Here is a 14,744-nt window from a genome sequence, read left to right as displayed (position 1 = left end):
CCAGAACCGCCGCCGAGGAGGTATGCCCGCCCAGCCCTCCCCTGTTTTGTTCAGGTTGAGGCGCGGTCGCAGTCCGCGCCTTTAGGGGGGGGTACTGTCACACCCTGGCTCTGGGACTCTATATGTTGAGCCAGGGTGTGTTCATTCTATGTGTTTATTTCTATGTTGGTAATTCTGTTGTGTTTATTTCTATGTTGGCTAGAGTGACTCCCAATCAGAGGCAACGAGTGTCAGCTGTCGTTGGTTGTCTCTGATTGGGAGCCATATTTAAACTGTCGGTTTTCCCTTTGTGTTTGTGGGTTCTTGTTCCGTGTTCGGTCATTGTTACCGTGGACTTCACGAGTCGTTTCTTGTTTTGTTGATTGTGTTCAATTATCACTAAAGATAATAAAGTTAAACATGTTCGTTCATCACGCTGCGCCTTGGTCTGTTCAATACGACAATCGTGACAGGGAATCCATGATCTAGGTTCTGAATTCATGGAGGGAGAAGGAGAACTATCCACAGACTGGGGGGAGGAGAGACACAGAGACTTCACAGAGAGCTACAGCTACTGTGCTGTAACATAATCACAATCAGTAGGCCTATGTACAGGTACATGTGACTAACTGTAGAGAGAAGTGGGGTTCAGGTTGTAGAAAAATCTACCCAGACACAGGACATGATGTAGCGCCTGTGTGTGTGTGTGAGAGAGAGAGAGAGAGAGAGAGAGAGAGAGAGAGAGAGAGAGAGAGAGAAAAAAAAACTGTGTTATTGAAAATCTCCCCTACAGCTTTCAAAAAAGACTCCAGCATTTCCAAGATAGGTTTTATCCTCTCACACTCCATAAAACAGTGAAAAATAGTTTCTCTTATATTACAAAAAGGACATCCATCTCCAACATATGAGTTAATAAAAGATACAAAAGCATTAACTGCAATGATGCCATGCAAAACCCCCCATTGCATATCACCAGTACCCTTTTGTAACAGAGGCTTGTACACTGCTTTCCATGCTGGCTTTACCTTGTCATCAATGCCCAATTTTACCCTCCATGGAGTGTCTTTTCTATTTTTCAATGTATCTTTATTAAACACCTTGACACACCCCCTATATAAGTCTTTCCCATTCACCTCATCCAAACCCACCTCTTCCAACCCTCTCAAATCCAGTAATAATGCCTTTCTTTCTGACTGTGATATTGGGTGTAATCCCTAGTCTTGGAAATGAGACGTTTTCATCTTGTACCTTCTTCTTGTGGCTCTTAAGAATACCCCACTCTTCTGCTGACAGAGCCTTCCTGCAGCTTCCCAGCAGATGTCCGACAATCCTTTCCGACCTCACCCCCAAATGTTCAGCCACCCGTCTTCCATCCATTAAGGTGGGCCCAGCCATGGCCATTAACTGTTTTAAGGTGATGATTTTGCCCTTCACAAGAATCTTGGAGAAATGTGGAACAGCTGCAGTTGTACAATCCAGTCTTGCCCCGTACACCAGAGGTTCCTCCAACAGCCAATGCACTGACTCCGCTAAAATGCGTCTGGACACCTTCATTATGCTCCACTCCCTAAGAAGGCCTCTGTAAAACAGAGGTACTCCCTCCCTAGAAATCTGGCTACTATCAACCAAAAATAAAGCCTTCTTTAAACCTAATCCCCCAACCTGCTGTAATACAAGACCTGCCACCCCTCTCCAAACCAAATTCTCCGGTCCATAAAGCAACCTTTGAATAAACTGAAACCAGAAAGCAGCAGCCCTACTAGCAAGATGTACAAGACCTTGTCCCCCCTCCTCTTTTGACAAATACAAAACACTTTGTGGAACCCAATGATATTTATCCCAAAATAAATCTACAATAATCGCCTGTATCTTAGCCAGAAGGCCAGATGGTGGCTCTAAAACTGACAACCGATGCCACAGTGCAGAGGCAATCACATTGTTAACTATAATAGTGCGCCCCCTATATGATATACGAGATAACAACCAACACCATCTCCTCATCCTCCCTTCCACCATTTCATCACCCCTGGCAAAGACATGATCCCTCCAGACCATTCTCCAATCTGTAAAGCACAACTTTTTTCCCAATTTATCTTTGCAGAGGATATTCCCCTAAAACGATCAACCATTAGACTCAAACTGTCCACCTCCGCTTGATTTTTCACTAAAATAACTACATCATCAGCATAGGCTGAGAGACGAATAGGAAGAATATCCTCTGAAAGGTACACCCCTTCAATGCGACTTATAATGCTATTTAGTAGTGGCTCTATAGCAATGGCATATAACATTCCCGACAAAGAACATCCCTGCCAAATACCTCTACACACTTTAAAAGGAGCACTCAAACCACCGTTAACTTTCGATACACTTTCAATGTCACCATATATCATCCTTATCATAGCAATAAAACCAGAGCTGAAACCAAACGCCTCAAAAGTGTGCCATAAGTATTGATGTTCAACTCGGTCAAATGCCTTTTCCTGATCAATTGAAATTAGACCAGCATCCAACCCAATAGCCCTAGAGACGTCCAAAAAATCCTGAATCAGACAAATGTTATCCCCTATCTGCCTGCCGGGAACACAGTAGGACTGGTCCGTACAGTGGGGGAAAAAAATATTTAGTCAGCCACCAATTGTGCAAGTTCTCCCACTTAAAAAGATGAGAGAGGCCTGTAATTTTCAAATTTTCAAAACAGACAAATTGAGAAAGAAAAATCCAGAAAATCACATTGTAGGATTTTTAATGAATTTATTTGCAAATTATGGTGGAAAATAAGTATTTGGTCACCTACAAAGAAGCAAGATTTCTGGCTCTCACAGACCTGTAACTTCGTCTTTAAGAGGCTCCTCTGTCCTCCACTCGTTACCTGTATTAATGGCACCTGTTTGAACTTGTTATCAGTATAAAAGACACTTGTCCACAACCTCAAACAGTCACACTCCAAACTCCACTATGGCCAAGACCAAAGAGCTGTCAAAGGACACCAGAAACAAAATTGTAGACCTGCACCAGGCTGGGAAGACTGAATCTGCAATAGGTAAGCAGCTTGGTTTGAAGAAATCAACTGTGGGAGCAATTATTAGGAAATGGAAGACATACAAGACCACTGATAATCTCCCTCGATCTGGGGCTCCACGCAAGATCTCACCCCGTGGGGTCAAAATGATCACAAGAACGGTGAGCAGAAATCCCAGAACCACACGGGGGGACCTAGTGAATGACCTGCAGAGAGCTGGGACCAAAGTAACAAAGCCTACCATCAGTAACACACTACGCCGCCAGGGACTCAAATCCTGCAGTGCCAGACGTGTCCCCCTGCTTAAGCCAGTACATGTCCAGGCCCGTCTGAAGTTTGCTAGAGTGCATTTGGATGATCCAGAAGAGGATTGGGAGAATGTCATATGGTCAGATGAAACCAAAATAGAACTTTTTGGTAAAAACTCAACTCGTCGTGTTTGGAGGACAAAGAATGCTGAGTTGCATCCAAAGAACACCATACCTACTGTGAAGCATGGGGGTGGAAACATCATGCTTTGGGGCTGTTTTTCTGCAAAGGGACCAGGACGACTGATCCGTGTAAAGGAAAGAATGAATGGGGCCATGTATCGTGAGATTTTGAGTGAAAACCTCCTTCCATCAGCAAGGGCATTGAAGATGAAACGTGGCTGGGTCTTTCAGCATGACAATGATCCCAAACACACCGCCCGGGTAACGAAGGAGTGGCTTCGTAAGAAGCATTTCAAGGTCCTGGAGTGGCCTTGCCAGTGTCCAGATCTCAACCCCATAGAAAATCTTTGGAGGGAGTTGAAAGTCCGTATTGCCCAGCGACAGCCCCAAAACATCACTGCTCTGGAGGAGATCTGCATGGAGGAATGGGCCAAAATACCAGCAACAGTGTGTGAAAACCTTGTGAAGACTTACAGAAAACGTTTGACCTGTGTCATTGCCAACAAAGGGTATATAACAAAGTATTGAGAAACTTTTGTTATTGACTAAATACATATTTTCCACCATAATTTGCAAATAAATTCATGAAAAATCCTACAATGTGATTTTCTGGAATTTTTTTACTCATTTTGTCTGTCATAGTTGACGTGTACCTATGATGAATATTACAGGCCTCTCTCATCTTTTTAAGTGGGAGAACTTGCACAATTGGTGGCTGACTAAATACTTTTTTCCCCCACTGTATGTATGATTTGCCCCATCACCTCCCTCAGCCTGTTGGACAAAGCCTTTGACAGGATCTTATAATCAGTGCACAATAAAGCCACTGGCCTCCAGTTCTTCACCTCCCTAGGGTCACCCTTTTTGGGCCGTAGGGTGAGGACAGCCCTTCTGCAGCTTATCGGTAGTAACCCTCCGGTCAAACTATCATTAACTACTGCTAGCCAATCCTCTCCGAAAAAAGTCAACGGGAAGCCTATCAATGCCTGGTGCCCTTTCATTTTCCATGCCTTTTAATGCAGTGTATAGCTCCTGCAGAGACAATGGTTGCTCTAGCTCAACCTGAGCTTCTGCAGCCACCTGTGGGAGCCCATCAAGGAACTGCTGTGTCACTGTTTTATCCTCTTTGTACTCACACTTGTAGAGCTCAGCATAGAACTCTACTGCCCTCTTTCTAATTTCACTAGGGCTAGTGAGCTCCAGTCCAACAGCTGATTTGAGACAATTAATAATACTTCTTTGTCCATTCTTTTTCTCTAAACCAAAGAAAAATTTGGATGAGGCATCCATTTCAGAGATTCCCTGAAACTTACTTCTCACCAATGCCCCCTGTGCTCTGATACCCAGAAGGTCTGCCAATGCCACTGTTTTCCTCTTGAGGGCCTGAGTATGGCCTCGATCTCCTGTGGTCTCAACCAACGTCAGGAGTTCCACTATTTCAGACTCTAGGGCTTTCATTGATCTGGTGATGTCTTTGGTGACATTCCTTGTGTATTGATTACAGAATTGTTGAATCTGGATTTTCCCTATATCCCACCACTGTTGAAGGGATACAAAACTGGCCTTTTGAGACCTCCACCTCTCCCAGAAAAAACTAAAACATTTCCTGAAGTGAGCATCACTCAATAAAGTTATATTAAAATGCCAGTATGCACTTTTGGGTTTTACAGCGTTAATGAACACCACCTCTGTTATTAAACAATGATCATAAAATTCCACTGGGGTTATCACACTTGATTTATAGACCTGAGATTGATGCTCAAAACAATAAAACCTATCTAACCTGGCCATAGAGATGGTGTTCTCTCTCACATGGGCCCAGGTGTACTGTCTCGTGCCTCCACGTTGACTCCGCCAAATATCACACAGTTCATGTGTTACAATGAGGTTCTTTGTGATTTCTATCTAAATCACTGACTGTGCAGTTAAAATCTCCAGCAATAAATAAATAATCTTCAGTATTACATTTCTCAATGGTATTTGATAATGTCTCTAAAAAACATACCCTCTCAACTGCCACCACTGGGGCATATACATTTATCAGACACATAGTGATGTTTTCATACCGCGCTCTAACTTTTAATAACCTCCCCTCAACTACCTCTTCAACCTCATATGACAAAGGCAAAAACCCTTTTGAGAACAAGATGGCCACACCCCCACTTTTTATTAAATATTATTATTAATATGCCATTTAGCAGATGTTTTTATCCAAAGCGACTTACAGTCATGTGTGCATTCATTTTTACGTATGGGTGGTCCCGGGGATCGAACCCACTACCCTGGCGTTACAAGCGCCATGCTCTACCAATTGAGCTACAGAGGACCACACACCACTTATGACTACACACCACTGTCCCCTCTCCCCCCCCCCCCCCCCCACTCCTGTTGCCACATAACTTCATTTTCCAAATTACTATGCGTTTCTTGTAGAAAACTTATGTCACTTCCCTTTCCCCTAATTAACTCATACACTATGGCTATTTTTTTAACGTCTCTCGCCCCATTTACGTTTAAAGAAGAAGTCTTAAAACTGCTCATGTTTTTTTTTTTTTATACAGAGGAAGACACAGAAACCACATCTCTTTACAGAGTTAAGGCTGCGACTGAACTCTTAATTTTCTTTAGAATTTACATCACTTATCACTCTCGTGACCACTTTCTTGAGTCTAGCAATTTCAGGGCTTGTCAAACCTCCCCCTGTTATTTTTGACATCAGAAACTTTGCTGATTCAATAAACAATTCACTTTCAGGAAAACAATCTGTTACATTATAATCCTGCATATATTTCTTCCCTTTTGTCAACTTCAGAAATTGACGTACCTTCTCAATCCCATACGTCCCTTCCACCCCATTTATCTTGCTATTTTGTTGTGACACGTCAGATGACTCACTCTCGCTATCCTCCCCAGAAGAAAACTCCACTATCTCTACAACCTGTTTATCCTCAACTGATTTATCAATCTCTACCTTCCTCTTAGAATTAGACCCTTCACCACCCCTTAAATTCTTCCTCTTACTCCTCTGTACTTTGAAAACAGCTGCTTCCTTTTCCATTACTTCAATCTCCAATTTCATTTTCCAGCACCACCTCAGCGACTGCAGTCGCAATCTCACTGACTGTTTCCCCTCCCTCTTTGTTCTGATCTACCACAATTGCCTCCATAGCCACACTGCCTTCCTTTCCTACTTTTCCAACCACATCTGCCCACCTTCTCCCTTCCCCTGCACCCTTAGAATGTTCATCCCTTCGCGGTGGTGCATTAGCTGCACCAGCACCGGAGCTGCTACCGGGCTCTGTGCACTCGTTCTTGGGACAATAACGTACCAAATGCCCCTCTCTTCCACAGCCAAAGCATTTCATTGATTCAGTAGAAGTGTAGAAGACATAATCAAATCCATCAATCTTAAAACTGAATGCTAAATTCAGTTCGTCAGTGTCCTTCTTTAAAATCATATGCACTTGTCTCCTATGAGACACAACATATTTCAGCAAAGGAGATTTGCATCCAAAAATAACCTTCTTTATTGTAGATACAAGTTGACCATGACGAGATAACTCTCGCTCCAACACTTCATCTCTAACAAATAGTGGTACGTTAGAAAGTATAACTTTCATCGCCGGATTCATAAGAGGAAATACCAACGTCTGTGTCTCCCACAACACAACACCACTCTCAACTATCGTATTCACCTTTTCAATGGAATCTAAGAATATCACTACAGCGCTATTCATCCTTGAGGCTGATTTTATGCTATCATACCCAATGATAGCACCCACTGCTAAGCTACATTCTTCCACTGAACACCCGGCCGCAGCAGGAATCTTTACTGCATGCCGCCGACTAAGTTTTTCAAACTCCAAACCTCCGTGAGTGACAATTGCAACCAGCCCGACCCGCTGGTTGTGCCTCGAGAAAAACAACCTCAACGATCCCCCACCCCTATACGTGCTTACTGATAGTTAGGCAAGATAACCTTACAACAACTAAACTAATCAATATACAGTGAGGGGAAAAAAGTATTTGATCCCCTGCTGATTTTGTATGTTTGCCCACTGACAAAGAAATGATCAGTCTATAATTTTAATGGTAGGTTTATTTGAACAGTGAGAGACAGAATAACAACAACAAAAATCCAGAAAAACGCATGTCAAAAATGTTATAAATTTTAATGATTTTAATGAGGGAAATAAGTATTTGACCCCTCTGCAAAACATGACATAGTACCCTTGTTGGCAATCACAGAGGTCAGACGTTTCTTGTAGTTGGCCACCAGGTTTGCACACATCTCAGGAGGGATTTTGTCTCACTCCTCTTTGCAGATCTTCTCCAAGTCATTAAGGTTTCGAGGCTGACGTTTGGCAACTCGAACCTTCAGCTCCCTCCACAGATTTTCTATGGGATTAAGGTCTGGAGACTGGCTAGGCCACTCCAGGACCTTAATGTGCTTCTTCTTGAACCACTGCTTTGTTGCCTTGACCGTGTGTTTTGGGTCATTGTCATGCTGGAATACCCATCCACGACCCATTTTCAATGCCCTGGCTGAGGGAAGGAGGTTCTCACCCAAGATTTGACGGTACATGGCCCCGTCCATCGTCCCTTTGATGCGGTGAAGTTGTCCTGTCCCCTTAGCAGAAAAACACCCCCAAAGCATAATGTTTCCACCTCCATGTTTGACGGTGGGGATGGTGTTCTTGGCGTCATAGGCAGAATTCCTCCTCCTCCAAACACGGCGAGTTGAGTTGATGCCAAAGAGCTCCATTTTGGTCTCATCTGACCACACCACTTTCACCCAGTTCTCCTCTGAATCATTCAGATGTTCATTGGCAAACTTCAGATGGGCATGCATATGTGCTTTCTTGAGCAGGGGGACCTTGCGGGCGCTGCAGGATTTCAGTCCTTCACGGTGTAGTGTGTTACCAATTGTTTTCTTGGTGACTATGGTCCCAGCTGCCTTGAGATCATTGACAAGATCCTCCCGTGTAGTTCTAGGCTGATTCCTCACCGTTCTCATGATCATTGCAACTCCACGAGGTGAGATCTTACATGGAGCCCCAGGCCGAGGGAGATTGACAGTTATTTTGTGTTTCTTCCATTTGCGAATAATCGCACCAACTGTTGTAACCTTCTCACCAAGCTGCTTGGCAATGGTCTTGTAGCCCATTCCAGCCTTGTGTAGGTTTACAATCTTGTCCCTGACATCCTTGGAGAGCTCTATGGTCTTGGCCATGGTGGAGAGTTTGGAATCTGATTGATTGATTGCTTCTGTGGACAGGTGTCTTTTATACAGGTAACACGCTGAGATTAGGAGCACTCCCTTTAAGAGTGTGCTCCTAATCTCAGCACGTTACCTGTATAAAAGACACCTGGGTGCCAGAAATCTTTCTGATTGAGAGGGGGTCAAATACTTATTTCCCTCATTAAAATGCAAATCAATTTATAACATTTTAGACATGCATTTTTCTGGATTTATTTGTTGTTATTCTGTCTCTCACTGTTCAAATAAACCTACCATTAAAATTATAGACTGGTCATTTCTTTGTCAGTGGGATAACGTACAAAATCAGCAGGGGATCAAATACTTTTTTCCCTCACTGTATATATATACACACCGAAACCCAATAGAGTGTAAATAATTCCAGTCGCTCTCACAATCACTCCTGCTTCACGATTCACTCACAGCATGCACTCCGATGAGAGATAGAGAGATTAGGGTTGGAGGGAAAGCCTGCAGGAGTCTAGCTCTCCAGGACAAGGGTTGGGAATCATATATAAATATATAGAATATATACTGTATATATACAGTACCAGTCAAAAGTTTGGACACACCTACTCATTCAAGGGTTTGTCTTTATTTTTACTATTTTCTACATTGTAGAATAATAGTGAAGTCATAAAAAACTATCAAATAACACATATGTAATCATGTAGTAACCCAAAAAGTGTAACCCTAAGTAGCCACCCTTTGCCTTGATGACAGCTTTGCACACTCTTGGCATTCTCTCAACCAGCTTCACCTGGAATGCTTTTCCAACAGCCTTGAAGGAGTTCCCACATATGCTGAGCACTTGTTGGCTACTTTTCCTTCACACTGCCGTCCGACTCATCCCAAACCATCTCAATTGGGTTGAGGTCGGGGGATTGTGGAGGCCAGGTCATCTGATGCAGCACTCCATCACTCTCCTTCTTGGTAAAATAGCCCTTACACAGCCTGGAGGTGTGTTGGGTCATTGTCCTGTTGAAAAACAAATTATAGTCCCACTAAGGCCAAACCAGATGGGATGTTGTATCGCTGCAGAATGCTGCGGTAGCCATGCTGGTTAAGTCACAGAGTGTCACCAGCAAATCACCCCCACACCATAACACCTCCTCCTCCATGCTTTACGGTGGGAACTACACATGCAGAGATAATCCGTTCACCCACACCGCGTCTCACAAAGATACGGTGGTTGGAACCAAAAATCTCAAATTTGGACTCCAGACCAAAGGTCAAATTGTCACTGGTCTAATGTCCATTGCTCGTGTTTCTTGGCCCAAGCAGGTCTCTTCTTCTTATTGGTGTCCTTTAGTAGTGGTTTCTTTGCAGCAATTCGACCATGAAGGCCTGATTCACACAGTCCCCTCAGAACAGTTGATGTGGAGATGTGTCTCCTCTTTCTATTCTGGTTAGAGACGGTTTGCGCTGTTCTGTGAAGGGAGTAGTACACAGCGTTGTACGAGATCTTCAGTTTCTTGGCAATTTCTCGCATGGAATAGCCTTCATTTCGCAGAACAAGAATAGACTGACGAGTTTCAGAAGAAAGTTATTTGTTTCTGGCCATTTTGAGCCTGTACTCGAGCCCACAGTTGCTGATGCTCCAGAAACTCAACTAGTCTCAAGAATGCCAGTTTTATTGCTTCTTTAATCAGCACAACAGTTTTCAGCTGTGCTAACATAATTGCAAAAGGGTTTCCTAATGATCAATTAGCCTTTTAAAATGATCAACTTGGATTAGCAAACACAACGTGCCATTGGAACACAGGACTGATGCTTGCTGATAATGGGCCTCTGTATGCCTATGTAGATCAGCCGTTTCAAAACAAGGACATTTCTAAGTGACCCCAAACTATATATATAAGAGAGAGAGAGAGAGAGAGAGAGAGAGAGAGAGAGAGAGAGAGAGAGAGAGAGAGAGAGAGAGAGAGAGAGAGAGAGAGAGAGAGAGAGAGAGAGAGAGAGAGAGAGAGAGAGAGAGAGAGAGAGAGTGAGAGAGAGAGAGAGAGAGAGAGAGAGAGAGAGAGAGAGAGAGAGAGAGAGAGAGAGAGAGAGAGAGAAAGCTGAAAGGTGGTGTTTGGGTGGTAGAGAATAAAGTTCTACCCAGACACACAACATGATGGAGCCCCAGCCAGTGTGTTTACACATTAATAATTCAAATAATTATTTTAATATCAACAACTGGGAGGCTTGGCTGCGCATGCACACACATACACACAGTAAATACGGTATATTACAATTTTTTGATTTCTGAAAAAGTATTCCAAGGGCACTCACCTTGGGTGGCTATGAAGTGGTTTGATCGCTGGTACCCCTGTGAAAGAAAGAGATGTTGAGGAAGGAAGAAAGAAAGAGAGAGAAAGAAAGAGAGAGAGTTGAACATCAGAGTAGCACAGTTTAAACACCAGTCCCTAGAGTCACTATACAGAACCACCACCATCCCCCTCCCTCAGTCTCCTCTCCTCTCTTATTTCTGATGTGGTATTGAATGACACCGTACAGTATATGTAGTGGAGCTTGCATTGTATTCATCGTCTACCTAGATATAATACCAAGTGGTTTTCATATTATAATGTTTTCATATTGTAAAGGTTGGACTGTTGGATAACAGGTAGTTAAGGAGATTTCTCTAGAGCGGCCATAATTATCTAGAGAGAGGGACCGTCATTTTCTCAATGGGCAGCTTCCTCCTACCAATTAACTTTTTTCTTTGTTCAGGCAGCATTTTGCCATTAACTGTTCAGGTATAGAGCAATAATAAAGTACAAAAGGTTCCTTCAAAAGGGAAATTATAATGCTTTCATTTCAGCCGATTGACACTGACTGATCTGCCATTGTCTGTTCTCCTGGGGGATACATAACTGCTGCTATGATCAATCCTGGACACTGTCAGATGGGATTGCTAGTCATGGTCTGTGTGTGTCCATCCTCCAGCCCTGAGCATGGTCCCCTTATCACTGTGTGTGTGTGTGTGTGTGTGTGTGTGTGTGTGTGTGCGAGTGCGTGTGCGTGTGTGAGAGCATGAGAGAGAGAGAGGAGAATGTAAAGCAAGACAAATCCTCCAGCCCTGGGCATGGTCCCCTCATCACTCTTGGCTGTAAGGGAATACACACACAAACACACACACACACACACACACACACACACCGCTCATTCCATTCCATAAGTGCCATGCCACACAGAGAGGAGGGGAGATGAATGACCGTTGCCATGCTAGAGTGCAGTGACCCCCATTCCCATCCTTCCCATGATCCTCTCTGCTTCACTGTGTGTGTGTGCTTCCTGTCTGTCTGTCACCTAGGCAACCACCACCCTCTGCCTACAGCGAGCAGACAGCATCACATCAAGCAGTGTGAAATTCAAAATGGATGAAAAATAACTGAATTAAAAAAATTAAATACAAATAAAAATTCTCTCATGCTCTCCACCACACTTACACCATGACAAAACCCATCACATCACAATGTCGTAACATGATGGGATGGAAAGCAAGTTGCCACAAGATGGAAAGCCAAGAAGAAATCCAAGATGACGTTGGCAATCTCTCCCTTTACATGTTCTCTTCTTCCACAGCAAGTTGGACCCCTTCAAACCAATCTAGTTTGACCTAGATAGATAGCCCACTATGTGGTTGAAGATTAGCCAAAACACTATATTAAAATATATGTGTGAGAAACATCCAACAGAATGTGATACAGGGGCAGAAAACAGGTTGAAAACAGTCTTACATGTTATGTTCAGGGTCTGGCCGTGCAGAGTGTTGCCTGTGAACATGCTCTAGTAGCCCTTCGCTGTGTCTGATCTGAGCTGAGCGTGTATGTATCTTTCCTGGCTTTGGCCCTGCATGCTTTCTCTGCATGGGGTCTCTACTGCCTTCAGGGCATATCTGAGCTTTAGCCAAGAGTAAGGAACTATATAGGGAATAGACTGAGACCTTTGAGGCTCTGGCCAAAAGTAGCGCACTGTAATGGTAATCGGGTTCCATTTAGGATGCAATCTTAGACTGTGCTCCTCCCATTGGTTCCTTTGTACCATTTCTGATGGAGGATAGTTGTAATATGTAATTTAAAGCTCTAACTGTCTATTGGGACAGACTTGCCTGCAATAAGACACGCTTTGTGTCATCTCTGCTGTGACGGGGGACAGACAAACCTAATACAAATCCCTTACTCTAAGTGAGTCTAGTCTGGCTGCAGATGGTGTAGCGGAGCAGGTTTGGCTAAATTAAACTCTGGGGAGCAGCTGGTGCCTGGGGCTGGGGGGGCTCAGAGACGGAGAGATTAGAAAGTGGTGGAGCGATGGAAAGGTGGAAGGAATAAGGGGGTACGCAGAGGGCACAAGGTGAGCGGGAGGATTGATGGAAAAGAAAGAGAAGAGAAGAGAAGCAGTAGTACTTACTTCCCTGTTTATCCGGATCTAAGAGGTCCCAAAGGTTGAGAAAAGAGGGAAGGAGAAAGAGAGAAATAAGGAAGGGAGCAAGGACAAATAAGCTAATTATTGAGATGAAAGAACAGGGGGATAGGAGAGAACTCAGAGGTGAGAGAGAGAGAGAGAGAGAGAGAGAGAGAGAGAGAGAGAGAGAGAGAGAAAGAAAAGAGAGAGAAGGAGAAAGAGAGGTTGTTTCACGCTACCTGTGGAGAAACAGAATGTGTATACCCTCACGCCTCACAAACTGTTGCATTGGCAAAGAGGTAGAAACCAACGTTTTTTTCTTCAACTTCCTGTTGTTGTTGTGGTCATGGAACACTAAGTGAACAAAACATGCTACACATTTACTACGACGCAACACTCCTCCTATCTAGTCAAACCCAAGCGCCACCATCCATGAAAACAGTTAGGTTAACCCAAATCAGAGCGAGAGAAGGTGCTGCTTTTCCATTTAACCTTTCTGAAGAACGACGGAACGGCACTGGACCCTTAATTCCACCCCTCATCTTCACCTCTCCATTCCTCTCTTTCTCCTACTCACATTCATAATTTAGGCGCCTGGGGGTGGGTTAGCTGAGGGAAGGCTAGTCAGGGGTCCTGTAGACAGCCCTAACAATGACGCAGGTGTCCTCGCAGGGTCCATATACTAATTAACCTTTCAAGTAAAACTAGAGGAGGGTGAACAGAGCATGGAACCGGAGGGTGAACAGAGCATGGAACCAGAGGGCTCACAAACGGCAAGAGGGGATGAACGGGCGGAACACTCTCCATGAGCTCCAACACAAACACATTCTCCTTCACCTCCACCTCAACCTGCTGAGTCAGCGCTCATTTTACCTTTTATTTTCTGTCCATTTTAGCATTTATTTTCTTTCCATTTTACCATTTTATTTTCTGCCCATTTTACTTTTTCTTACATTCTCAATTTATTTGTCTTGCATACTTTCACTTACATCTTCTTTTGTTAAACAACACAATGGTGAAACAATCAATCATTGAGCAAGGGAGACGAATGCAGTTGAATGCTGTATGCTCTTTCCTGCTCTCATTGGGCACTTCACTGAATGGGCTGTGTTCAACAAAGATAAATAATAGCTAAAATAGGTTTTTGTGAACGTCACCTTTACGTGACCTGTACTTCGTGTGTATTCAGCAACGCCTCCGCATACACACACACACACACTCACACTCACACACACTCACACTCACTGCTTGGCCCTAGCTCAAGCACACAAAGTGGATATCCCTACAACACTAGCTACAGTACTAGCTGTACAGCTTTGACACAGCAATGGGAGAGAAAGTGTCTGGGATGAGGTTTGAACTGCTACTGGGCTTGGCTAAGGCTTCCTGGATGAGACTCACTGGAGCTGAAGAGTTGAGATCACAACTAACTGAACGCCAGATGAACAGGATCAGGCATTTGATATCATCAGACAGACAGAGTGAGACGCCACTCGGAGTCGACTTAAGAGAGGCCGTCGCAGAGGACACAGACACTCCTAGCTTATAGGATCTTAAAGGATCTTAAAGGATCTTATAGGATATGTGGTGTTGCTGAGACGATGCCTATCTCAAATCTATTCCGGTACCCCCAGGGATACAGAGACAGGACAATGGCAGATTG

At 43.8% G+C, this 14,744-nt stretch overlaps 1 protein-coding gene across 2 annotated transcripts in view; it reads right to left on the bottom strand.

The window, feature by feature from the left end:
• Positions 1–14,744, bottom strand: part of LOC311109315 (receptor-type tyrosine-protein phosphatase U-like) — a 100,302-nt gene that overhangs the window by 36,925 nt on the left and 48,633 nt on the right. For both annotated transcript variants that reach the window (XM_084152150.1, XM_084152151.1), the window contains exon 15: positions 10,967–11,003. In XM_084152150.1, the coding sequence (XP_084008276.1) occupies positions 10,967–11,003 (37 nt within the window). The remainder of the gene's footprint in view (positions 1–10,966; positions 11,004–14,744) is intronic.

This window comes from Coregonus lavaretus (genome assembly GCF_964263955.1).
Source record: "Coregonus lavaretus genome assembly, chromosome: 3".
NCBI lineage: Eukaryota > Metazoa > Chordata > Actinopteri > Salmoniformes > Salmonidae > Coregonus > Coregonus lavaretus.
This window is presented reverse-complemented; position numbering and strand designations above follow the sequence as displayed.